Source organism: Anser anser (genome assembly GCF_964211835.1).
Source record: "Anser anser genome assembly, chromosome: W".
In the NCBI taxonomy this organism is placed as follows: Eukaryota; Metazoa; Chordata; class Aves; order Anseriformes; family Anatidae; genus Anser; species Anser anser.
This window is the reverse complement of record NC_139731.1, coordinates 7,052,081-7,078,762: the sequence shown is the minus strand read 5'-3', so window position 1 is coordinate 7,078,762 and position 26,682 is coordinate 7,052,081. Positions and strand designations below refer to the sequence as shown.

The 26,682-nt window shown below is 41.5% G+C and overlaps 1 protein-coding gene across 4 annotated transcripts in view; it reads right to left on the bottom strand.

Moving 5' to 3' along the window:
* The window catches only part of LOC310888705 (nipped-B-like protein), a 196,953-nt gene that overhangs the window by 107,227 nt on the left and 63,044 nt on the right, over window positions 1-26,682 (bottom strand). For all 4 annotated transcript variants that reach the window (XM_083815646.1, XM_083815650.1, XM_083815648.1 and 1 more), the window contains exons 2-6: window positions 25,776-25,919; window positions 24,256-24,421; window positions 23,072-23,202; window positions 2,275-2,377; window positions 420-571 (exon numbers count right to left, since the gene is read on the bottom strand). In XM_083815646.1, coding sequence (XP_083671772.1) covers window positions 420-571; window positions 2,275-2,377; window positions 23,072-23,202; window positions 24,256-24,421; window positions 25,776-25,839 — 616 coding nt within the window. In that variant the 5' untranslated portion in view covers window positions 25,840-25,919. The remainder of the gene's footprint in view (window positions 1-419; window positions 572-2,274; window positions 2,378-23,071; window positions 23,203-24,255; window positions 24,422-25,775; window positions 25,920-26,682) is intronic.

Here is a 26,682-nt window from a genome sequence, read left to right as displayed (position 1 = left end):
GTCTAATTCTAGCCAACTTAGCATTAGTCTAGTCTACACTACAAAGGTTTGGTAAGGCTAAATAAGATGGCAGCAAAACTTAGTTACACTGGCAAAAATGATGTTTTTGCTAGTAGAGATAAATGATGGCCATAACTATCAAATAAAAGTGTTTTGGTTTGTTTTGATTTTTCTATTGTCATATATACATGATAATTATGTAAAATAGGTGTACATAGGGGAGCAATGTCAAATGAAGATGTTTTACTTTTGTTTGTTTGTTTGTTTAATATATTATTACTCTGTACAGTTAGGTAAACAAAGCTAAAAATACAAAAAAAAAAAGCATGTGACTTCGAAGAAATCAAGAGCCATGAAACATGCACATGAAGGCAAAGCTGACATGAGATAAGAGAACATAACAAACATCACAGACTTACCTTGCTGCAACTGAGGATGTGGTGTGTAACTCGGAGGATGTGAATATGGCATGTACCCTGCAGGGCTTTGAGGTGCATATGGACTAGGCACTGGACTGTTCTGTTGTGCCAAAAATCTGTTACTGGAGCTTGTCTGTGGTGGCACAAACCGGCTAAAAATAAAATTTTAAAAGTTTTTAGAAGTTGTAAAAGCAAATTTAGACAATTTTATTATTCCTTTTGAAATACTATACCTCTAGAACATTATAACTTCTGGGAAAGACATGAAATTCCAAAGCAATCAAGAAACCTCTTCAAAAGCAGTATTTAAAGCTATCAATGCCTTCCCAACTTCAATTACTACTTAAGAGCCACAGGTTAGGAACTGTATTAGTAAAACTAAAGAAGAGAATAGAAAGCGTTCATAAGATCCCCACTTAGTGAAAGGACACAACAACACAAGTTACAAATATTTACTAAAATATGTAATTTTCAGAAGTCAGTTCTAGCTTATTAGAAGCTTGAATGAAAATGACAGATAAAGTTTAATTATCAAATAAAAATAAGCTTGCTATGATCAACAAGGAGCCATCTACTCTAAATATGATTTTTCGAGTAAGATTTCAAAGAACTTTATCTTGCGCAACTATACTACCAAAATATAGGAATGTGATGGGCAGTTAGGTAGGACCTGACCCAAAGTCCACTGAATACAGCTTATTCTTTCACTGGCTTTACCTTGGACTGATCCTAAAGATAGGATGCCATACAAATCAGGCTTGTGACAATAATACATGTACATTATAACTTACATTCTTTCAAAATAAAAATAAAACAAATACATGCTTTCACAACCCTCGGTTCTGGATAGCAACTTTGTGACGGTAAGCTTCCGCAGAAAGAAACAGCAAAATATTTAAAACAAGGATTTCAAGAAGACATAGCACATTGTAACATTCATAATTCATAAAACCTTCTTCAAAATCACTTTTAGATATAAAAGTGAATAAATATATATATATAAAATCACTCTTGACAGTGTAGTTGTTTTTTTTACAGTTATAAAAAAGGTTGGACTAGATGATCTTAGAAGTCTTTTCCAACCTGAATGATTCTATGATAAAGCTTTCTATTTGCCCAAACAATTACATTAACTTGAAGTGAAATGTGAAATAACAGTTTATTTTAATAATGATGTCTAATAGCTGCAGATTAAATCTATTACAGCCCAGTAACTGGGTTGAAACTGCATGCAGATATCTTTCCTCTAATCCAGAGTACTTTATTATATCAATAAAGACCTAGATAATAGGTACGCCCTATTTGCTAACATTCAAAGTTTGAAAAAGAACTAGAAAGTTGAAGAGGAAGCTGCTGGCCAAACTACTAGGCCTATCCTCCTATAGATGGTCTTTTTGTCTACTGTTAAAACAGTACTCCATGCTTTAACAAGCCTTCTGTCTCATCCTCCTGTCAGGCTGGCACTGCTATACATGCCAGAACGCCTCTTCTCTCCTATCCTCCTGCCACCACTGTCAGCCTCTGCAACAGAGAGAGTACAACTGGAGGGGTGGGAGGAGGCAGGGAGATTCTTTACGCAGGAAAGAAAATCTGCCAAAATCATGGAAGGGAGAGAGTCGGGAATCATGACTAGTCCTTATAGTACAAAGATTAATTCACTGGCAAAAAGTGAATAAGCACTATATTTGTTTTTTTTCCAGGTGCAGAAACTCACCCTGCTGTCAGACAAATGCAGGATTTATCTTAACACTGATCTTACTTCGACTCACATACTTGCAGCAAGAATTGACTGTCACTGTAGGAAGCATGTGAAGTTCACTGCCCACTCTCTACCCCCATTTAAACATAGCATTACCTGGAAGGGCTATGTGAGATAGTGGTTTGTTGATAATTGGAAGATGCAGGACTACCACGCATGGAATTCTGAGAAATATTAAACTGCGATGACATCATCATCCCTATTAAAAAGAACACAGCAACATTAGTTTACACGCATTTCCTTTTTAATCAAAAAAGTCTCTCATTTCAGGAATGATTATATACAAAGAGATTAGCAACTTTGTGGGTAGATGATGTTAATGTCTATAACTATTTAAGATGTTAATGTCTATAACATTTAAAAGATTGATTATATGTAAGATGTCTGTTTTACACTATGATATGGAAAAGCACTCCCTGAAGTTTTGAAATTTCAAGAGGACTTCCTTCCTCTTAAGTTCTTTAAACTTCCCAAGTCAAAACCTGTTAGTAAATAGAAACATCTTATAACAGGATATATATTCACACCCCAGACTAGTGCGTACAGTACTGATTGTGCCAATGATTAAAAGATTCGGGAACTTTACAACAAAACAGAAGAACACAGAAAACTTATCTCCTGTTTTTTGAGCAAGTATAGCTAACAATCACCTCATGCAGAGGTGGTGCAAGATACTCTTGCAAAGAGGTATGTGACAAGGGAACTACTGTACGCAGGTACAAATCACAGAGATGCATTTGTAAGTCGTCCCCTGGACATTTCCTGTACAAAGGTTTTCTGCTAGAAGTTCCCTGAGTGCTCACTGCACGCTGGTTCACGTGCTGCAGACACTCTAACCAGAGCATAGAATACTAGTTACAAAATTTTTGTCAAACTACTAACTCCTAACATTCAGAAACATACAGAAAGCTGACAGAACATGCCCATATACAGATGCCGTGTAATTTTATATAAAATATACAGATGAGGTTTCATTTTATGCTAAAGCAAAGACCATACTTTTAAAACACTTTTAAAACATATTTGTTTTCTCCTTCCTAAATTTAAAACACGTTTTGAACCACAGACGTGGTGGGTTTTCGTTTAAAAGTTTTTTTTTAATTGTAATTGATTTTTTAAATAAGCAATTCAAATAAAAAAAAAATCTACAGTTTATTCTGTGACAGACAACTGTCACTCCTCTATCTCTATTGGGGGCTGAGGCAGAGAAAGAAGAGGGAGGTGGCATGGGGGGGGCACAATAGAGATAACAACAAAAATAAAAACAAAAAAAAACTATCTCCAAAATTTCAAGACAAATAACAATGAAGTAATGAAGTAATGAGGAAAATGAGGAAGGCATATAAATAAGGCACAAAAATTTAGTCTAAAAAGGAGCTGAAATTAGTCTGTGGCCATTAACACTAAAATATCTTGCATGTTTTTTACACTGTTGCCCTATCACTAAGCAACAGATTTACGATTCTACTTGTGTATTTCCATACATTAATATTTAAGAATTTCTTTTAACTGCAACTTTAATTTTGAATGTTTAGTTCTGAGAAAACATCATCCAAGTAATAAACATTCCTATAATAAGTTACCTTAACATATATATATACTTTTTTTGCTTGGAGAAAAGTGATACACATAAGTCCATCTTAGCATTCCTACTAAACGCCAAAGAATGTACTACATAAACATGCATCTCAAGATCACAGAAAGGGTCTGTGATCTATGACTAAACTGTATTATAGCATCATGCATGTTTAAACTAGGACTGCTGACCTACTGGTGATTTTTCAGTTAGACAGACACTCTTATTGGAAGTGTACATCTGCAATGTTTATCCCTTTAACAGGAACATTCTTGTATAAATGGAAAAAATATCTAAGTAATTGACACCTTTGGAAAGATGCATACAATTCGAATAAATAAAAAAAAAGCACAAGTGTGAGTTGTGGTAAATAGCTTTAAGAGAATTTTAAGTCCTTCCTGAAATGCAAGCTATGCTATGAACAATAACTCTTGGCAAAACATTATTTTAGCTTACCTTCCAACACATATATCCTGAAAGACAGCGCTAAAGTGTTGAGAAGGAAAAAGAGGACAGGAAACCAAAGCAAACAAACACATGTCCACATACTACGTCATTCTTGTATTATGCACATAATCACAGAATGGTTGCTGCTAGAAGGGACCCTCTGGAGGTCATCTGGTCCAACCTCCTGCTCAAGCAGGGGCACCCAGAGGTGGTTACCCAGGACCACATCCAGGCAGCTTTTGAACATCTCTAAGAAGGGCGACTTCACAACCTCTCTGGGCAACCTGTTCCAGTGCTATATCACCTGCACAGTAAAGAAGTGCTTCCTAAAGTTCAGACGGAACCTCTTGTGCTCCAGTTTGTGTCCACTGCCTCTTCTCCTGTCATCAGGCACCAATGAAAAGAACCTGGCTCTGTCCTCTTTGCATCCCCACTTCAGGTATTTATAAACATTGCTGAGATTTTCCCCCCGAGCCTCCTTTTCTCCAGGCTGAACAGTCCCAACTCTCTCAGCCTCTCCTCATAAGAGAGGTGCTCCAGTCCCTTCATCATCTTGGTGGCCCTACATTGGGCTCTTTCCAGTATGTCAATGACTCTCTTCTACCGGTGTGGGAATAAAAATGTTGTTTTTGCAGAGTTACATTGTTTAAAGGTAAGGAATGTGGTATTGAGATATACTTGCAGTGATAGGAAAACTTAGCAGGCGACCTTGTAAAACGCAGACAACCAGACTCCTTAGAGCAATTAGGTGAAAATCATGGTGTCAAGTTGAGTCAGATAAGTGAAGAAACATTACCACTTCAAAGAGTAAAAAAGTCAAAAGAAATTTGAAATTTAACAGGCCGGCAACTGAAGGCCAGGCATTGTCTGTGAAGCATCGGATAGATTGTGAAGCTGGATTACCCACTCAGTGGGGAAACGGGAGGGTCCCGGTCATCGAGAAATAAAGTATATAAACTGTACTATGTGACTAGTAGGTGCGCTCCTGCTTGTGGGATGCCCGCCATTGCAATCGCGAATAAATTACTACTTCACTGAGATCTTCACCTGAGCCTAAGTTATTGGCTACTGACTGTTTCTTACAATTTGGGGGCTCGTCCAGGATCCAGTCACCTACTGGGGAGCCCCACCGCCGCAGCAGCAGCAAGGCATGCCCCGCTGATTTCAGAGGTCCTGTGCATCGACGGTGGCGGTTCTGCGGAGAGCTGACAGAGGGCCCGAGACTGATTAAAGAGGCAGGATCCGTGAAGTAGTGGGGAAGGGAAGAAGGTAGGCACCCCGGGTTTAAGAATTGATCCAGTAACTCTGTGCACAGACCAAGGTAAGAAATATTAAGTATTGCCTTGGGGGTCGGGTGAGACTCTGTGTGATATGCGGTTGAGATGTACTTTTGTACGAAGCGAGTATGGAGTCCTGATCTGTGGTTCCGTAGCTCCCCGAGGGGCGCGGCCGGAGAAGGACGAAGCGTGAGATAGAGAGAAAGGAAGAGTCTCGGGAAATCTGGTGTACAGTAAGCCCTTGCACACTAAAGTGCTTGGCAGTACACCCCCCTTTTTCCAGAATCGGAACGTTAGTGTGTGGTACCCTGCAGGAGGGAAATTTCTGTAGCAGCACACTGACAAGGGCTAGGAAAAATGGGAAAATATGGGTTCCAGGGGACAGGGAGATATCCCTGGGGGGGTGCCTACCGACAGTTCTTCCTGAAGAATGATAAGAAATTGGAAAAATAATCCCAAAATTAGAGGAAATGATAAAAGAAGAAAATGGTTAAATATTGTGTATCAGTCTGGACAAAAGAACCAATTAAGGAAACAGCAGTATTTTGGCCAAAATATGGGTCTGATGAAAATTCAGGCTTTAAATTTATATGTAAACAATAAGATTCCTTTGTTTGGAGAAGGAGACAAGTCATGCTCCCCATAATTCTAATATTGCACCGGTGGCAGCAGCAGTCGCTCCAGGAAGGGAGACAGGGACTGCAATTAACACTGTCCCTAGAGAAGAGCGTACTCTAGGCTCTGGCAAGAATTAGAACAAGGTAGAAGAGATACTGAGAATTTTGCCTTCCCTGATACTAACAGTACTAACACTAACTGTGTATCCTCTTAGGTGAGCTCCCCCCCCTCCTTACCAGCAGAGAGGTTAGGAGTTTTAAGAAGGAGATGAAGTCTTTAATTGAGGACCCCATCAGGCTAGCTGAACAATTAGACCAGTTCCTAGGACCTAACTTATACTCTTAGGGGTGGGAAATGATGTCTATATTAAGTATATTGTTTACAGGGAAAGAAATGAGAATGATCAGGAGGAGAGCTGCTATACAAAAATGGGAAAGAGCTCATCCTCCAGGACCAGGGGTAATACCGGCAGGGCAGAAATACCCACTTGCCGACCCCGGTTGTAATAATAACAGTGTGCAACACAGAAATCATATGAGAGACTTGGGGTCAGAATGAGAAAGTACTCAGGGATGAATCCTGAGGACCCAGTATCCCAAGGGCTCTTGAAAGTTCATTTTGTGATTAAAGCCTGGCAAGATACACAGAAAATGTTCCAGAAGGCGGGGGGATGTAGTGAACAGTCACTGGGGGGCCCTCCTGTGGGAGGCCCTGAACGTGTGTGTCAGGAGGGGAGATGAGAAGGAAAAGCAGAGAGTGAAACTAATGGTATTGACAGTGTAGCAGGTAGTCAGGGCCAGGATGGAAAGGAGAGGAAGAGAGATGAAGGAATGGCAGGCGAGGAAAGCTACCTGTGTTGCAGCCTGAATCCTATCAGGAACAGGCTTTGAGAAGACGTTTTAAGTGTGGCCAGGCTGGCCACTTCAAATAGGAATATCCGGAGTGGAAGAAGGAGGAGAGAAGGAAAATGGGATGAAGTATGTTATACTGATATGTTGTTTCAGCATCCTGGAGGGAGAAAGGTATGGAATGAAGTTGGCCAATGACTGAGACTTTGGTGAAAGTACAGGCTGGAGAAATATAAAAAGAAGTGTTAAAAGAGTTATTGAAGGTATTAAAGGTGTGGTATGTAATGTTTGACAGAGCTGTTTTTTGAATGAGTTGGGAAAGTTGAATGAGCAGGGAAAGAGGATGTAGGCATTATCTAAGTAACAGTCTAGAAGTTTTGGTATATTTGCTGTGGTGTTTGGTCAGTTTCCTAAGTATCGGGAAGGGGGAGGGACCGGGGGGGACAGCCTGCTCCACCAGGGGCCTCTCCACAGGCTGCGGGGGGGCTTCAGCTCCGGCGCCTGGAGTGCCTCCTCTCCCTCCTTCTGCACTGACCTTGGTGTCTGCGGGGAGGTTTCTGGCTCCTCACTCTCCCAGCTGCTGTTGTGCGGCAGGTTTTTGTTTGTTTGTTTGTTTGTTTGTTTTCGTGGATGTGCTCTCACACAGGCACAGACTGTTGCTCATGGCTTGGCTCTGGGCAGCGGTGGGCCCCTTTGGGGCAGGATGAAATTGTCCCTTATCTGCCACGGGGCGGCTTCTGGATTCTTCTCGTGGGGGCTGCCACTGCAGCCCCCACAGAATCTTGCCATCGAACCCAATACACTGGGGCAGCTAGGTCATTACTGGCCTGTAAAGTATCAGGGATTAAATTAACTAATGAAACCCTAAATGTGATGGGGGTAGAAGGGGCTGGGATAACAGTGCCACTTTTGGGGGATACCAAGCTGAGACTAGGGGATAAAATGATCTCTGGGCAATTATTGTATGTACCCAAGGCAGGGACTAACTTGTTGGGAAGGGATTTGATGATGAAATTGGGCATTCAAATAGTAAATTGTTAGACTGGAATAACACTGTTATTAATGGAGTGCTCTCAGGCCCTGAGAGCAAAGATATATTCACCTCTGACTGGAAAGACCCTGAAATGGGGGCGGAAGCAACAATACAGATGGACGGTTTTACCTCAGGGGTTTACAGGGCCACCAATTGATTTGGGCAAGTTCTAGAACAGATTTTGGAGGAATTCCAACCTCCCAAGGAGGAATTTCTGTTACAAATATGTGGATGATTGTTTATTGTCAGGACAGGAGAAAACAGTTGTGAGGAAAGCCACTAACAAGCCATTCAACTTTCTGGGAAAGCAGGGCTTGGGAGTATTGAAAAATAAATTACTATATGTAGAAAGAGAAGTCAGGTATTTAAGGCATCTAATGTCTGAGGGAAAACGGAGAATAAATCCAGAGAGGATTCAGGGAATTGTTGAAAACTAAGAAAGAACTAAAAAGTTTTAAGAGAAAGATTTCTTTTAAGGAATCAGGAGCCACGAAGTCTGAGGGAAAATGGATACTCCCTGATGGGAGAGAAATGCTGATTAAAGCATCAATGAGGCAAATATTAATCTTTTACATCAAGAGAGTCATTGGGAGATGCAAGCAATGTGTGATGTTGTGCTAAGAAAGTATGTCTGTGTAGGAATATACACTTTAGTGAAGCAAATATGCAGAGGACGTACCATATGTCAAAAGGTAAATAAAAAGGTCATTCGTAACCCACCTAGAGGGGGACGGGAGCCAGGGATTCGACCTTTCCAAAGTATACAGGTAGACTTTACTGAGTTACCTAAAGCAGGGAGATTTAAGTACTTGTTTGTCCTAATTGACCACGTGACTGGATGGGTGTAAGCTTTCCCCTCTGTATCTGCCATTGCAAACACGGTGGCTAAGGTATCACTGGAGCAAATAGTCCCTAGATATGGGATAGCTGAAAACATTGATTCAGATCAAGGAAGTCATTTCACTTCACAAGTACTGCAAGGGTTAATGCAGGCCTTAGAGACTGAGCGGGATTTTTACACCCCCTGGCACCCCTCCTCTTCTGGGAAGGTAGAGTGAATGAGCCAGACATTAAAGAAGCAATTAACTAAATTAGTGTTAGAAACCCAAATTCCTTGGGTAAAATGCTTACCTTTAGCACTCCTGCAGGTTCAAACAGCACCAAGAAACGATATAGGAATTTCACCATATGAGATGCTGTTTGGATTACCCTGTCTGGGCAGAAGGGATGAGATACCACAATTCGAAACAAGAGAGTTTTCTTAAGAACTGTATTCTGGGGTTGTCTTCTTCTTTGTCATCTCTCAGGACCCGTGTGCTGTTGGCTCAAACCCCACCTTTGGAATTCCCCATTCACCACCATGAACCAGGAAATTGGGTCCTGAATCAGACCTGGAAAGGATCAACTAACGCCTGAATGGGAAGGACACTTCCAAGTACTACTAACCACTGAAACAGCCATAGGAACTGCGGAAAAAGGTTGGACTCACTATACTCGAGTGAAAGCACACGTCGACCCTAGTACCTGGGAAGTTGTTCCTACAGAAGAATTGCTGAAAGTTGAAATCAAAGAGAAAAATCTCATAGTGGACTCTGAGCTGGATAAAAGCTTACAATTGTAAACTAACCTTTTATTTTCACAGGTAACTAATGAGTGTGGCTTGTGATTGAGAGAAAGGACAGACCTATAGTGAATTGAAGTACTCCCAAGGGGGGGTTGTTATAGTGGTAGTGTACATCTTATTCTTTGTATTGATAATTATTTGGAAACCTAAGGGTTAAAAATAATGACAGGGAAAAATCAACTATTAATTTTGTTTTTTAGTGATTGTAGGCCTCAGAGAAGGCCTTGGTCAATTGGCAACTTGGAAAAGGCATGACCAGATAATAGTAAGATGGGATACCCCGTAAAAATATGGGTGAATGTGACAGAGGGTTATGTACCACAATCTGTCATGTTTGATGCTTGTGAGGTGTTAGCTTGTAGAGATTTAATTGCCCAAGGACAATTGAGCAGAGAGAACAAATAACTGGTAGAGACCCAACAGCCAGATTGAGAACAGCTGTATGGAAACAATCCTCTATTACCATCAGAGAAAGGGAGAAACTCAAGGAGAAAACAGGAGAGAAAGCAGGAGGCCCTCTTTGAAATGCGGCAGTTCAAACATTTGAGACTGAAACAGGGTATGGGGATGTGAATGCCTGGATAGAATGGGTCAAATTGCTATGCTCGTGCCTCAGGACAACTGATTACCCAGATAGTGCCTTTCCCATTGGGGTGGACCAAGGATTCCCAGGGGATGCAAGCACCCTTGCCTTCTAGCATTCTAGCCCATGAGATACCACCAAGTAGGTCCCAGAAGAGGTCAAAGTTGTCTCTCCCAAAGTCCAGGGTAGTAATCCTACATTTTGCCTTACTTCTTCCACCAAGTTCCATCTTGAACTCCACCATCTCATGGTCGCTGCATCCCAAGCTGCCCCCAACCTTCACATCCCTAACAAGCACATCCCTGTTGGTAAGAACAAGGTCCAGAAGCACCCCCCACCTCGTTGGTTCCTCCACCACCTGTGTCAGAAAATTATCTTCTACTCATTGAAGGAACCGTTTGGACACACTGAAGGAACTGTTTGGTTTTGGTTTTTTTTGCGAGCCATAAACAAAATAACTGCAGACGTCCACCCTGTAGTGCCAAACCCGTATACCCTTCTAACAACACTATCCAAAAGAGATTCTTATTTCACAGTATTGGATCTTAAAGATGTCTTCTTTTGTATACCCCTGGAGCCTGCCAGTCAGACTGTATTTGCTTTTGAGTGGGAAAATCTCACGACAGGGAAAAAGACCCAAATGTGTTGGACAGTACTGCTACAAGGATTCAAGAAAAGCCCCCCACGTTATTTGGGACTGCCTTGGCGGCAGATTTAAATAATTGGCAAAGCAAGAATGAAGGGAAATTATTGCAATATGTCGATAACTTGTTGCTAGGAGCCCCAACCAAAGAAAAATGATTGCAGTTGACTATTAGCTTGTTAAATTACCTGGGAATGGCCACATACAAAGTATTCCAGAAAAAGGCCTAGATATCCCAGCAGAAAGTACAGTACCTGGGGCTTGGTATTTCTCAAGGATAGCGAGCATTAGGTCCAGAGCAAAAAGAAGCTATATGCCAAATTGCTGTTCCCAAAATGAAAAAGCAATTGCGAGGATTCCTAGGGATGGCAGGCTTTTGTCAAATCTAGATCCCCAATTTTGGGCTAATAGCAAAGACATTGTATGAAGCAACAAAGGGGACAGAAAATGTGTTGGAGTGGACTGCTGAGTGCCAAAAAGGATTTGATGATATAAAAAGGGCCCGAATGTCAGCACTAGCCCTAGGGCTGCCAAACATGGAAAAACCTTTCCAACCGTTTGTTCATGAACAAAGGGGGGTGGCAGCCGGGGTGATGACCCAGACACTGGGGAGCAGGAGACCAGTGGACTACTTTTCAAAACAGCTAGACGAAATGACAATGGCTGTCTTGTTTGAGGGCAGTAGCAGTGACTGACTCCTAGTCTAAGAGGAAAGGAAACTGAGTTTGGGACAACCTTTGGTGTTATTTGTGCCACATGCAGTTGTAGCGGTGATGGAAGCTAAAGGAAACTGCTGGCTATCCCCAACCTGAATGAGGAATCATAGAAATGATAGCAACACAAGGCTGGAAAGGACCTACAAGATCATCTAGTCTAACCATCCTCTTATCACCAATACTACCCACTAAGCTACTAAATCATATCTCGCAGCACCTCGTCCAGGCGCTTCTTGAACACCACCAGGGACGGTGACTCCACCACCTCCCGGGGCAGGCCGTTCCAGTGCCTGATCACTCTTTGAGAGGAAAAGCTTTTCCTGATATCTAATCTAAATCTCCCCAGGTGCAACTTACGGCCATTTCCTTGATTCCTATCATTAGTTATCTGGGAGAAGAGGCCGACCCCCTCCTCATCACAACCTCCATTCAGGAAGTTGTAGAGTGCAATGAGGTCTCCCCTGAGATTCCTCTTCTCCAAACTAAACAATCCCAGCTCCCTCAGACGCTGCTCAGAAGACTTGTGCTCCAGACCCCTCACCAGTTTTGTTGCCCTTCTCTGGACATGCTCCAGGGCCTCGATGTCTTTCTTGTAGTGAGGGGCCCATAACTGAACAAAGTACTCAAGGTGCGGCCTCACCAGAGCTGAGTACAGGGGGATGGTCACCTCCCTGGTCCTGCTGGCTACACTCTTTCTAATACAGGCCAGGATGCCATTGGCCTTCTTGGCCACCTGGGCACACTGTCAGCTCATGTTCAGCCAAGCATTGATCAACACTCCCAGGTCCCTTTCCTCTTCACAGTCTTCTAACCACTCTGCCCCAAGCCTATAGCGCTGCATGGGGTTATTGTGGCCAAAGTGCAGGACCCAGCACTTGGCCTTGTTGAATGTCATACCATTCGCCTCAGCCCAGCAATCCAGCCTATCCAGATCCCTCTGAAGGGACACCCTACCCTCAGGCAGATCGACACTACCTCCCAACTTGGTGTCGTCTGCAAACTTACTGAGGGTACACTCAGTCCCCTCATCTAGGTCATCAATAAAGATATTAAACAAGATAGGCCCCAGTACCGACCCCTGGGGGACACCACTTGTAACAGGACGCCAGCTGGACTTAACTCCATTAACCACTACCTGCTGGGCACAGCCCTCCAGCCAGTTCTTTACCCAGAGGAGAGTATACCTGTCCAGGCCACGGGCAGCCAGTTTCCCAAGGAGAATACTGTGGGAGACCGTGTCAAAGGCTTTGCTGAAGTCTAGGTAGACTACATCAACAGCCTTTCCCTCATCTACCAGTCTGGTCACACGATCATAGAAGGAGATGAGGTTGGACAAGCACGACCTGCCTTTCATGAACCCGTGCTGGCTGGGCCTGATCCCCTGGATGCCACGCATGTGCCATGTGATCTCACCAAAGATGATTTGCTCCATGACTTTCCCTGGAACCAAGGCCAGGCTGACAGGCCTGTAGTTCCCCGGGTCCTCCTTACGGCCCTTCTTGTAGATGGGAGTCACATCGGTAAGCCTCCAGTCCTCTGGGACCTCTCCAGATAACCAGGAACGCTTGTAGATGGTGGAAAGCGGCTTGGCAATCACTTCTGCCAGCTCCCTCAGCACCCTAGGGTGTAGCCCGTCTGGTCCCAAGGACTTGTGACATTCCAGATGGAGGAGCAGGTCTCTAACCGTCTCTTCCTGGATCACAGGGGGTGATTCTCTACCTGAATCACAGGGGACGTGCAGGTCAGGGCGTAAAGTACCCTGACGATAACTGATCCGACTGTTAAAGACAGATGTAAAGAAGGCATTGAGAACCTCAGCCTTTTCCTTATCCTCAGTGATCACATTCCCTGCTGCATCAAGTAAAGGACGGAAATTCTCCTTGGTTCTTCTCTTACTGTATTAATGTTTGTAAAAGGATTTCTTGTTCTCTTTTACTGCAGTGGCCGATCTGAGTTCAAGATGGGCTTTTGCCTTTCTAACTTCCTCCCTGAATATCTTAGCAACTTCTTTGTAGTCTCCCCAAGTAGCCTGTCCCTTCTTCCGGAGGACGTAGACTCTCTTTTTCTCCCGGAGTCTCAACAAAAGTTCCCGGTTCATCCACGCCGGTCTTCTTCCCCTCCAGCTCGCCTTACGGGACTCAGGAACAGCCTGCTCCTGTGCCTTTAAGATTTCCATCTTGGGGAGCGTCCAGGCTTCCTGGACCCCTTTGCCCTTCACGAGTGACTCCCAAGGGACCCCTGCAACAAGTGTCCTGAACAGGTCAGAGTCTGCCCTCTGGAAGTTCAAGACAGCATTTTTGCTAGTTACCCTTTTGACATCACCAAGAATAGAGAACTCTACAATTTCATGGTCACTCTGCCCAAGACAGTCCCCAACCTTCACATCTCCCACCAGTCCTTCTCTGTTAGTGAAGAGCAGGTCTAGTGGGGCGCCTCCCTGGTAGGCTCTTGCACCAGCTGTGTCAGGAAGCTATCTTCCACACACTCTAGAAACCTCCTGGACTGCTTCCTCTGCGCAGTATTATATTTCCAGCATATATCAGGGAAGTTGAAGTCTCCCATGAGAACGAGCGCTGGCGATCGTGCAACTTCTGCGAGCTGCTCATAGAATGCCTCATCCATCTCTTCATCCTGATTAGGTGGTCTATAACAGACCCCCAGCAAGATGTCACCCCTACAGGCCTTCCCCCTGATCCTTATCCATAGACACTCAACTTTATCATTGCCAACCCCAACCTCTTCAACATCAAAACACTCTTTAATATAAAGAGACATGCCACCACCCTTCCTTCCTTGTCTATCCCTTCTGAAGAGCTTGTAGCCATCCATCACGGTACTCCAGTCATGGGAGTGATCCCACCATGTTTCAGTTATAGCAACTAGGTCATAGCCTGCCACACAATCGCTTCCAGCTCCTCCTGTTTGTTGCCCATGCTCCATCTGGAATGTCACAAGTCCTTGGGACCAGACGGGCTACACCCTAGGGTGCTGAGGGAGCTGGCAGAAGTGATTGCCAAGCCGCTTTCCACCATCTACAAGCGTTCCCGGTTATCTGGAGAGGTCCCAGAGGACTGGAGGCTTACCGATGTGACTCCCATCTACAAGAAGGGCCGTAAGGAGGACCCGGGGAACTACAGGCCTGTCAGCCTGGCCTTGGTTCCAGGGAAAGTCATGGAGCAAATCATCTTTGGTGAGATCACATGGCACATGCGTGGCATCCAGGGGATCAGGCCCAGCCAGCAGGCATTCATGAAAGGCAGGACATTTGAAAATGAAACAGGGTATGGGGATGTGAATGCCTGGATAGAATGGGTCAAATATACTGTCCAGAGTCTCAACCATAGCAATTGCTATGCTTGTGCCTCGGGACGACCGATTGCCCAGATAGTGCCCTTCCCATTGGGGTGGACCAAGGATTCCCAGGGGATGCGATGTATGATTGCATTGTACCAAGAAAAGACTGCCTGGGGAAATGAGGCCTGTAAGTCTCTCTCTTTGCTCTTCCCTTCCTTGCGTGATAGCAATATCAGGGCTCCCCCTGCATTCTCTACAGCTATAGGTAACCATACAGCTTGCCTCTCACGGCAGGGTGTGAGTGCTACCCGGCATCTGGGAGAATTTGCCTTGTGCACTGGGACCCTGAATGTTACCAAGGACTTGATGGGAAACTGCTCAAGACTTGAGATCCCCAGGGCAGATCTCTGGTGGTACTGTGGAGGGAAGATCTTATGGTCCACCCTACCATCTAATTGGGGAGGCACTTGTGCACTTGTTCAATTAGCTATACCCTTCACCCTGGCATTTCAAAGAGAAACATCAAAAATACCCAGAAGAAGTAAAAGAGGCTTAGGAGTACCATTCGATGATAGAGTCTACATAGATTCTATTGGGGTGCCTAGAGGAGTTCCCAATGAACACAAAGCTAGAAATCAAATTGCCGCAGGGTTTGAGTCATCACTGTTCTGTTGGGTAACAATCAACAAGAATGTGGATTGGATTAATTACATTTATTATAATCAGCAGAGATTCATAAATCACACAAGGGATGCGATAAGAGGAATCGCTGAACAACTAGATGCCACCAGCAGAATGGCTTGGGAAAACAGAATAGCAATGGATATGATGCTCGCAGAGAAGGGAGGTGTGTGCACGATGCTGGGCAGCCGTTGTTGCACTTTTATCCCCAACAATACTGCCCCGGATGGCACAGTAACTAGAGCATTGCAAGGGCTTACCACCCTTCCAGTGAATTGGCAGAAAAATTAGGAACAGGCACTTCCATCACTGGATGGTTGGAATCTTGGTTTGGTAAATGGAAAGGGATGGTAGTGTCCATATTCACATCCTTCATCACAGTAGCAGGAGTTTTGACAGCCGTTGGTTGTTGCATTATCCCCTGAGTGAGAGGACTGGTCCAGCGGTTAATTGAAACTGCACTATTGAAACAAACCACCACGGAGCTACCACCCTACTCAGATGAGATGATGATATTAGAGGAGATGGAAAGCAAAGAAAGTGAAGAAGAGCAAGATATCTACCAAATTACACCTTAGAGAAAGTTTTGCAAAAATCAACAATTTATAAAGAAGAAAAGGGGGGAACTGTGGGAATAAAAATGTTGGTTTTGCACCAGAATTGGTAACATAAGCACAGGAAGTACCAGGCATACTACGTATGCTGCTTCGTGGGAATGTACAATATAAAGATAAGCTGCTTCCTGGATTTGCACAACGGGGGGGTGGGGTGGGGGGGGGGGGGGAGAGAAAACAAGTACTAGATTGATATTCAACGGAAAAGCATTGATTAGGATGTATGCGACCAGGTGTAAGAAAGAGTGTTTTTGTGTTTTTTGCAAAGAGATGTTACAGTGTTTAGGAGGAAGGAATGTGGTATTGAGATATTCTTGCAATGATAAGAAAGCTTACCAGACAAACTTGTAAAACGCAGACAATAACCAGACTCCTTAGTGCAATTAGGCGAAAATCACGATGTCAAGTCAAGTCAGATAAGTGAAGAAACATTACCACTTCAAAGAGTAAAAAAAAAAAGTCATGAGAAACTTGAAAAATAACAGGCGGGCAACTGAAAGCCATGTATCATCTGTGAAGCGTTGGATAGGTTGTGAACCTAGACTACCCAGTCAATGGGGAAACAGGGGAGGGTCCCGGTCGTCAAGAGGTGAAGTATATAAACTGTGCTATGTAACTAGTAGGCGTGCTCCTGCTTGCGGGATGCCCGCCATTGCAGTCGCAAATAAATTGCTACTTCACTGAGATCCTTGCCTGAGACTATGTTATTGGCTACAGAGTGTTTCTCACATCTGCATAACACCTCAGCACAAAAAAGCTAAATTAATTGCCTTGACTAGGGCCTTGGAATTAGCAGAAGGGAAGACACTCAATGTCTATACAGACTCTAAATATGCCTTTGGAGTTTTGCATGCCCATGGAGCCATCTGGAAAGAGCGAGGATTACTGACAACAGCTGGAGGACCAGCAATCAAGCATGGTCCAGACATTTTTTACAGTTGTTGCAGGCAGTGCAAGGCCCAAAGCTGTAGCAGTAATGCGCTGTAAGTCCCACCACAATGGTGATCACAACATAATAATAGGGAACAGGAAAGCTGACTTAGCAGCCAAAGAAGCAGCTAGAAGAGCACCAGAAGACCTACAAGGCATGTTAGCCCCCCATGCAAAGGCTTCACTCAATCCACCAGAATAGTCCACTAAAGAGATCCAACTAGCAGAAAACCTGAAAGTAAATGAATTAGTGACAGAAGGTAGTCAAATGCATGTTAGAGGGGAAGGCTGGGTAAGGCAATATTTGCTTTGTCTGACATGTTGTCCTCTCTCCATAGAGATGTACAGGAGCGATTACCAATTCCACTGGATGTTCCGGTACATCCATTCTGACCTGGACATCAGGTGCTGATCCGAATGTGGAAAGACTAGCCTCTAAAGGAAAACTGGAAAGGACCCTATACTATCTTGCTCCACACCTACACTGCAATCAAGGCGGAAGGGATCAAATCATGGATTCACTACACTCGTGTAAAGGCAGCACCACCAGAAGAGAAGAAGTGAGACCTACCTTCAGAAGAAGCACAAGAGACTTTGTGGCAAATAGAACCAACTGAGGATTTGAAATTGCTGTTCTGAAGAACAAAATGATTTTTATTCTGAATATAATTTTCCTTAACAGGGTTGACCTACGGTTCTAATACTTGGACACAACTCGATAGTTCAGTTAGCTTTAAACTTAACCCATGTTGCAAATATATTATCTTGTTGGGTGTGTACCCATGTACCTGCTTCAGCACGAGGGAACTCCTATCTATGCTATACCACTCACTGTAAACAAGACAGAAGTGTGGCAATTAGCAAACTCGAGCTAAATATGAGAAATGCTAGTATTTCTCCTCCATCACAGTTTTCCTCTATCCCTGCGTATCCTACTGAGAGAGAAAATCTGTTATGTGTACACTCAATTAATAGAACTAAGGAGAATGTGGCCCAGGGATCGTATGTAGGTTCCTGGAATCCAATTGGACAATGTAAAACAATGATTGCAGTTGAAACTACCAATGACACTATCATAAAAAATTATGGACATAGAAGTGGACCTATCAGCCTCCATTGGTGGATATCCCCAGGAGGAATATATTGGTTATGTGGTCCAGGAGTGCGTAACGCTCTTCCTTCTGGATGGTATGGGACTTGTGCCCTGGGAACTGTAGTTCCAGATGTTAGACTCCATAAATACTCAGACATAAGGGGTTGGCTAAGATCACAGGCTATCTTTATGACACCTTGGGAAAAATAAGGAGTTTATAATCCCCTTTCAAGCAGAAATATCTGGTTTCATATTTTGTGGAGGGCTCTAATCCCTTCATTGGGAATTGTAGTGATACCGAGTCAGAAGGACATATGGTTCTCTCCCTGACAGAATAATAGAACTAAATCTGAAATGTTTTATGAACAGTTAGGCCAAATCTTGACTATGTTTAGTTAGATAGAAGGAAGTCTAGAAACATTGCATCTCTGGTGCTACCTTACTCAATAATTAGTCAGCCTTTTGTGTAAAACCATACAGAATTGTATCCCAGGACAGGGTAAGGGGGCAAGATAACCCTGGAGTGTGTCCAGAGAAGGGCTACGAAGCTGGTGAAGGGTCTGGAACACAAGTCCTATGAGGAGCGGCTGAGGGAGCTGGGGTTGTTGAGTCTGGAGAAGAGGAGCCTCAGGGGAGACCTTATTGCTCTCTCTAACTACCTGAAAGGAAGTTGTGGGGAGCTGAGGGTCGGCCTCTTCTTGCAGATAAGCAGCTATGGGAATAGAGGGAATGGCCTCAAGTTGTGCCAGGGGAGGTTTAGGTTGGAAATTAGGAGACATTTCTTCTCAGAAAGAGTAGTCAGGCATTGCAAGGGATTGCCCAGGGAGGTGGTGGAGTCACCATCCCTGGGGGTGTTTAAGGAAAGGTTGAATGTGGTTCTTAGGGACATGGTTTAGTGGATGATACTGGTGGTAGAGGGGTGGTTGGACCAGATAATCCTGGAGATCTTTTCCAAACTTAATGATTCTATGAATCTATTATCCTATGAACCCAGGCCTGGAGGATGTGTCTGAAAAGAATAGGTGAGGTACTCATGGTATGCATAGGTCCTTAGATACATAAATGACTAAGCTTAGTATGCATGCCTAAATTGAAACAATAAGATAAGAAAGAGATGGCCTGAGCACATGCAAGAACTGGGTTCAACGAGCGAGCATAGTGAGGAAGACTAGTCTCAGGAACATTTACATATTTGAATGAGTTACTGGAATAATATGAATATGTTAATTATTTATTGGAAATATAATGAATATGTATGTTTTGATTGTATATAATCCCTGTAGCTTGAACTATTCGGCATGCACACTAGGTGGAGCAATCCCCTGTGCATCCAGTGCCGCAGTTAAAGAATGCCTGCTTTCTAAAACTCCAAACTGAGTCTTAAGAGTTTCTTTTACAGTAACAATACAACTTGAAAGGCCAATAGTAAACATTTCTGCAACACTAGAAATCATAAGTAATGCCACTACCGATGTTCTTGGTCGAATACAAACAGAAATAGAACAAGTATCCCAAATCGCCTTAGAAAACTGTCTTGCCTTAGATGGGCTACTCACAGCCCAGGGAAGTGTTTGTGCTGTGATAAACTGCAGCTGCTGAGTCTATGTAAATGAGAAGAAGCAAATTCAAACAGGTATTAACCAAATCTGGCAAGCATCCCATTTGTTTCACCAAGTGTCTCAGGATGCAACCGTTAGTAGCGGACCAGATTTTTCCTGGTTTTGGTCATGGTTGCCAGACTTTGGATGATTAAAACAACAGTTTTTAATTATCATAGTATCTGTAGCTATGATAGCGATATCTAGTTGTGTTCTGCGATGCATGCCTAGTTGTCTAAATTCATATAATGCTTTATTCAGCAAACCTCACGGAGTATATTATCCATATCTTGTCTTGCTAACAGTAGAGTGCTTCCTCAAATTAGCAGAAATGGACAAGAACTATGTAGTGAGAACTATGAAGCCCAAAAGTGAGGTTCATAGTCTCCAAGGGGGGAAACTGTAGTCTTAAACTGAGGAAAACAAGAAAACCTTGAAGAAAATGGAGACTAGTAGCCTTGAGCTAGCAGAAGCAAGGGAGATAAGGGATGAAAGCTAAAAAACAGAGAGAAACACAGCTGTAGGAAGATTCCAGACTGACCTATGGTAGCCTCTTGTTCGTTAAGGGTCATTAACATATTAAAATCACACCCATCAAAATGCTAATGTATGGAAACGAGGGATTTGGTGTCCTGTCCTCGCACACACACCCCCCCTTGTCTGTAATGCCCATGCTCAATAGAGATAAGTTAGGCAAGCTAAGACAGCCAATCAGCCAATCAAAAGTAGCCAGAGAGATAGTTTCACAAATTTGCTGTGTATAAATAACAGTAATTCAAGCCAGAGGTGTGCTTGCTTTGCAAAAGATTGCTAAGCACCTGACTCTGCAGTCATATAATTAAATACTTTCATGTGGATTCCGACTCCGTGCTTATTGGCAAGGCACACCAGGCACAAACCAACGGATAACAGCACCACTGACCGCTACCTTCTGGGTCTGGCTGTTCTGACAGTTTCCAGTCCACCTCGCTGTCTGCTCATCCAGCCCATACTTCAACAGCTTCTCTATCAGGATCTTATGGAGGATAGCGTCAAAGGCCTTCAAGGAGTCCAGGAAAACAATATCCGCTGCTTCTCCCTCATCCGTCAGGCTGGTGATTTAATTATAGAAACTTATCAGGTTGGTCAGGCATGACTTCCCCTTTTTGAATCCATGCTGACTACTCCTGATTTTCTTGCTCTTCATTGTGCCTGAAAATGATTTCCAGGATGAGTTGTTCCATCACCTTCCCATGGATCGAGGTGAGGCTCACCAGCCTGTAGTTCCTTGGGTCCTCCTTCTTGAAGGTAGGAGGGATGTTTGCTTTCCTCCAGTCTTTAGACACTTCTTCCAGTTGTCACATCATATTTTTCCATCATAACTAAAAACAATTCTCACTCTAAACTTAACATTGAACTACAGATATGAACTTGGGGGAACAGTTACATTTACAAAAAATTCAAAACATAATATTTAGGTTTCTGGAGATGCTTTTGTTTCCTGACAACTTGTACTAAACAAATAATTTTATCCCATGTTTAATATTCTTTAGCTGGGTCACCTTTCTGTTCCTACATCAGAAAAGAAGGTTGGGAGAAATGAATTTGAGTTCGCTTTGTCCATACTAATACTAGAACTGGCATTCAAGTGAACAATGTGCAGAGGCCCACCCCAGTGCAGAGACTCAGCCCAGACTGAGTAAATAGGGGGTCCCCTTCCTTTATTCCTTGTCAACTGTGGGCATTACAAATACTGGGTCACAGTACTCAGCACTGACTTCATTGCACACAGGACTCAACAGAAGGCAGAAAGACAATATTCAGAAGGAAGACAGTAAAGAAATCAGAAGAGATGAGTTTGAAATACTAGAAGAGTCTAAAAATCATTCTTCTAGCTTGCAAAATGCATTACATAAGATCTCTACCAAAACCCCCAATCTACAAATCTTGACTATACAGCAATTACAAAACCTGCTCACAAAACAGAAGAAAAGACCTTTCCTGCCCCAGTATAACCATATAGCCTCCTTTGGCCTTGGAAATCTGAATGGGACATATTAACAGCTAATTAGACCACAATATGCCACTATTTAGCTAAAAAAACAACAGCACCTGTATCCAGATAAGTGTGCGGCTTTTTTTCCATTGACAATGACATCACACTTTGCCTAGCTTTTCCAAACATTCATTACAAGACCTTTCTTCCTCTCAAAATAATTTGTCTATAGCTAAGCTTTTCCTCTCTTCCTCCTTTCTCTCCAGTTTTCCGATTTCACACTTTCACACTTCGTTACAGTGCTTGCACTGGCACATATATTCAGAATTATGTAAAATTAAATTAAATAATCAAGGAACTTTTAAATTCTCATTTCTTCTGGTTCTCTGAAACAGTTTGTTAACTTTATTAAAATAACATCAATTATTCTTTTAAGTTTCATGTTGAATTATTTTTAATTCTGTACCAATACCTTCCTTCAAGCATAGGCCAAAGCACATTTATTAAAGATAGAGATTCTTTTATTTCATTAAGGGTTACTCTTAAACTGTTGAATCAAGCTACAAAAGTGTTTCCCCTTCTGAATCACAGTATTATCAAAATTTAGAAAAAAATTAACAAGCTTTTTCTTCTTTCTTTCAAAATCCTCTGCTGGAACAAATAATTCCAAAAATTATGTCTCACTTTTGCACTGGCAAAAAAATATTTTACTCTACAAAACTGGTGTAAAGCTCTGATTCAAGCATATGTTCTTTGTGGTACGAATGCAAACTGGCAGGACAGTTATAACTCTTCCCACAGCTGGAAAAATTATATTCTGCCATGGCTGCCACCAAACACAGAATCTGGAGATTGTTATCAGAGCTTAAATTTCACAATCAGTTAACTTCTAAATATTTAGCACTGCCCTTAACTTTTTCATTCAGGAAAAATTCTGCATTCTTTCAAGGAACATTACATGTTCTGTCCTAAGCAAGTTGCTCTTTTCAAATATTATATGGCTTTTTACTCACTAGGCCTAGGTGAATGAACTTAATTACATAATTTTTAAAATAAAATCCAATCAATCCTCCTAGAAAATAAACTTCTGTAGGGAAATTAAACATTTTTTTAAAATCAAAAATGCTCAGGACTTCATGGACTTCATGGACTGAATTCATGGACTGTTTATTTTAATACACACTCTTAGAAGATGTCAAGATACATAGCTTTGTATCACTATCAGACACAAGGTAAGGCATAAACATCACAGATGTAGTCCATATATATTTGTTGTTAGTATCAGTCCCCTAAACTTACAGAATAACGTAAAACACAAACAATAAATAATTGAAAATCCTTACCGCTTTGTACCCCATATCTGTTCTGCATGCTTTTCTCCCTGAAAACATTAGGATTCCTTGCCAGGATAGCCTGCAGCAAGACCGGTATATCTCCCTCTGGATCATCACTGCCAAGGTTATCTTTCAATTCTCTGCAATTGTGAAAGTAAAAAAATAAAGAAGCAAATGTATTTTCAAATTGTAAGAAACAATGTTCAAGTTAAAAAAAAAGAAAGAAAACAATTTACTGCTAAAATAAAGAAAAAAAAGTCTGCAAAGCACTGTTCCCTGCTCTATTTTTTTCCCCTCTCTTCTTTAAGGGATGGAAGGAAAATTTCCTACCAGTCCTCAAAATTATTCTCTGTTATTAAGCACATATATATCCATGGCTGTCAGATTCTGGCTATTATATAAGTTCCTTATACCCACTTTTGATCTTCTCCACAGAAGAACAACACTTGTATAACATCAAGAAAGTATTGTAGGATTAAAAATAAAATATCCATGAATGTATAATATTCAGGTCTCATATTTTATTATAAAAAGGGAAATTGGCATGTCATTGACATCACAGGATTCCCTCTGAACTATCAAAAATGTAATGGATTTTCTATAAATGCATGCATGCTTTCATCTATTGTTTGTTTTGAGGACTTTTTAAAAGGTACTTCCATTTGATCAAAGCAATTTATTGGAATATGTAGGAAAAAAGTGCTGTCAACATAAGACAATTCAAAGGACATCATACAAAAATGAACAAAACAAAATATATATTAAACAAAAACAGGATACTTGCTGATTCAGTTCTTTAATATTAAAGTTCAATACCTAATCAGAATTGACATGGGTCTTACATGGGTCTCACCAAAAAGTTTATTTTCGTATAATGCTGGATATATAGCTTGTCTATAAGTATTATTAAACAAACTGGAACACAAATAGGTGTTGTACAATCAACATCACAAAGTTTGCAATTGTAACTTGAACAAACATTAGCTCTATTTAAAAAAAAAAAAACAGTTATGCTTAAGTGTTACTTGACTGAGATAACTGGCTCTTATACACTGATAATCCGCTACAAGCCTAACAAACAACCTGCACATTTGGATTTTCAGATTCTCACAAACATCCCTGTCAATCCATTTCATTTTAATCTCAAGGAATAAGGACAGTGATGTGATATAGCTGAAGTTCAAAATACATACATGTGATCTGTTGACACCTGATTGAGACTGTGGACGAGCTGTGAAACTAAATTTTCATCCCTGCAAGCCAGCAGGCAGTTCACCTCTTCAGCTATCCGTCCATTGAAGAGTAGGCTTTTTGTTGTTGTAGCAGGTAAAGGTGATGGAAGAGGCAGCTGGTTCAAAACTGTTATCAGAAGACAGAAAGAAGTTCAGAATCATTTCTCAGAACACAATCATACAAAATGGGCAGCCTTCTTACTCTCACATGATTAAGAAAAAACAAAAACAAAAAAAAAGACAACTACATTAGAAATATAGGGAAAAATTCTGGATTTTTTTTAAAAAAACACACATACAGAGGCTACACTGCTTTAAACAAAACAATGTATTCAAGTCCACTAATTATATTATTATTGTAAATATTTAAATGTGTTAAGGCAGGTTATATGAATAAAAACACACTTTTAAACATTCCAAAACATAAAGTTATTTAAAACGTTAAGACGGTTTTCTCTTGGAATTGAAAGCACTGATAATGGGAAGGAAGGAAATGTAAAACCCCTGTAGTTGTATGCAGTAGTCTAAGTGCATTGAGCATAATTTTCTACTCTGATCTTCAAGTTTCCACTTTGTATGGTCAGGGTAGATGGGAAAATAAAACAAAATAATTAATTTAAGCCACTAATTACATTCTCAGATTGTTCTTCTTGTATTCATTTCTATGCAAGTCATCTTCTCAAGAAAAGGCTAGTGTTGTTGATTGGTATGATAATTACAATGTTAATTCACTCAAAATACCTATTCACAAATCATAGAACCATAGAATGGCTTGGATTGGAAGGGACCTCAAAGATCATCTAGTTCCAACCTCCCTGCCATAGGCAAGGACACCACCCACTAGATCAGGTTGCCCAGGGCCTCATCTAACCTGGTCTTGAACACCTCCAAGGATGGGGCACCCACAGCCTCTCTGGGCAACCTGTTCCACTGCCTCACCACCCTCTGAGTGAAGAATTTCCTCCTAACCTCTAATCTAGATCTCCCCTCTTTTAGTTTAAAACTGTTCCCCCTCGTCCTGTCATTATCTGATTGAGCAAAGAGTTGCTCTCCATCTTTTTTATAAATCCCCTTTATGTACTTTACTCTTGGCAAAAACATTTAATTACTTAATTAAAAACATCCATAACAATATTTCAATCAGATTATAAATGAGCATACTATACTTACAGAGGGCATTCTTAGGTCTACATGCATAAGAAGGAAGTATATAAGTATATAAGTATATAAAAGTCTTGACCAGATGATTGGCAGGGCTATATAGACAAGAGAAGTGTAAGCCAGAAGAGGCCAAAAAGTTATCTATACAGATAAATCATTTTCACGGGTCCAAGAAAACAAGATGACTGACTTCCCAGGCTGATTACAGCTCCAAGATAAAGGTTTTAACTAAACCATTAGAAATAGCTTCAGGGAAAAAAAAAAAAAGGTAGAAAGCAACATAACAAAGATCAAAAGAAGAAGAGTACTTAAGTACTTACGGTCTGTAAGACTAGCAATGCCTGCAAGAGTAGTGATGGGAACATGAGGCATATCCCCATTCATCCTGAAGTTCTGGGATGGTAGTGCCTTCACAGATATTTTAGTTCAGGTGCCAGCTATCATTACTTCCCATCTCCCAAGCACTAAAAAGAACAAAAACAAATGACAACATTCAGTCTATTTAAAAGACTTTTAAATTCAGTAATATAAATGATAAATGAAATGCAGGCCATAACCTCAGCTGCATACTAAGTAAATTTTGTCAAGAGTAGGTAGAACAATGTAGAATTTAAATATCAAATGGCATTAAGAAATCAAAAGGCAAACTTCTGGTCTAAGAAGCAGAGTCCTTCATCAAAAACGATGCAAGATAAGGCAAACAAGAAATTTTCTTGGGTTATACAGTACTAAACCAATAGTCAATGTCTGGATATTAAAGGTACAAAGACAATTAAAACAAGTTAATGAATTTTATACCTTATTTTGAAAGAAAAAATAAAAACTAAAAAATTGGTAGCAGAACTTCTGTTGATTCATACTGCTGTGGAGAGCACTTAATCCATAACCAGTTTAAGTAATTAGCTATGTTCACTTCCCAAGTTTGGAGAAGGAAGTATTTTTCATACAAGAGGTGGCTAGCAAAAATAAAAGGAATAATATACAGACGTAAAAATCAAGGAAACAAAGTGACAAATACAAAATCTTCATGTATTTTAAAATAAGTATCTATTTCAAAATTAATCTGAAGATCTCTCTTTAATATTAAACACTCTCTGGTAAAACTACTGCTAGGAACTGTATCCCCCATTCCACAAAAAGAAAAGTTTTAGTCCCACTAAACTAGCTTGTTTATTTCCTGTAAAACAGTACATTTTATATTCAACTAAAGAATAAGTATGCATTCAC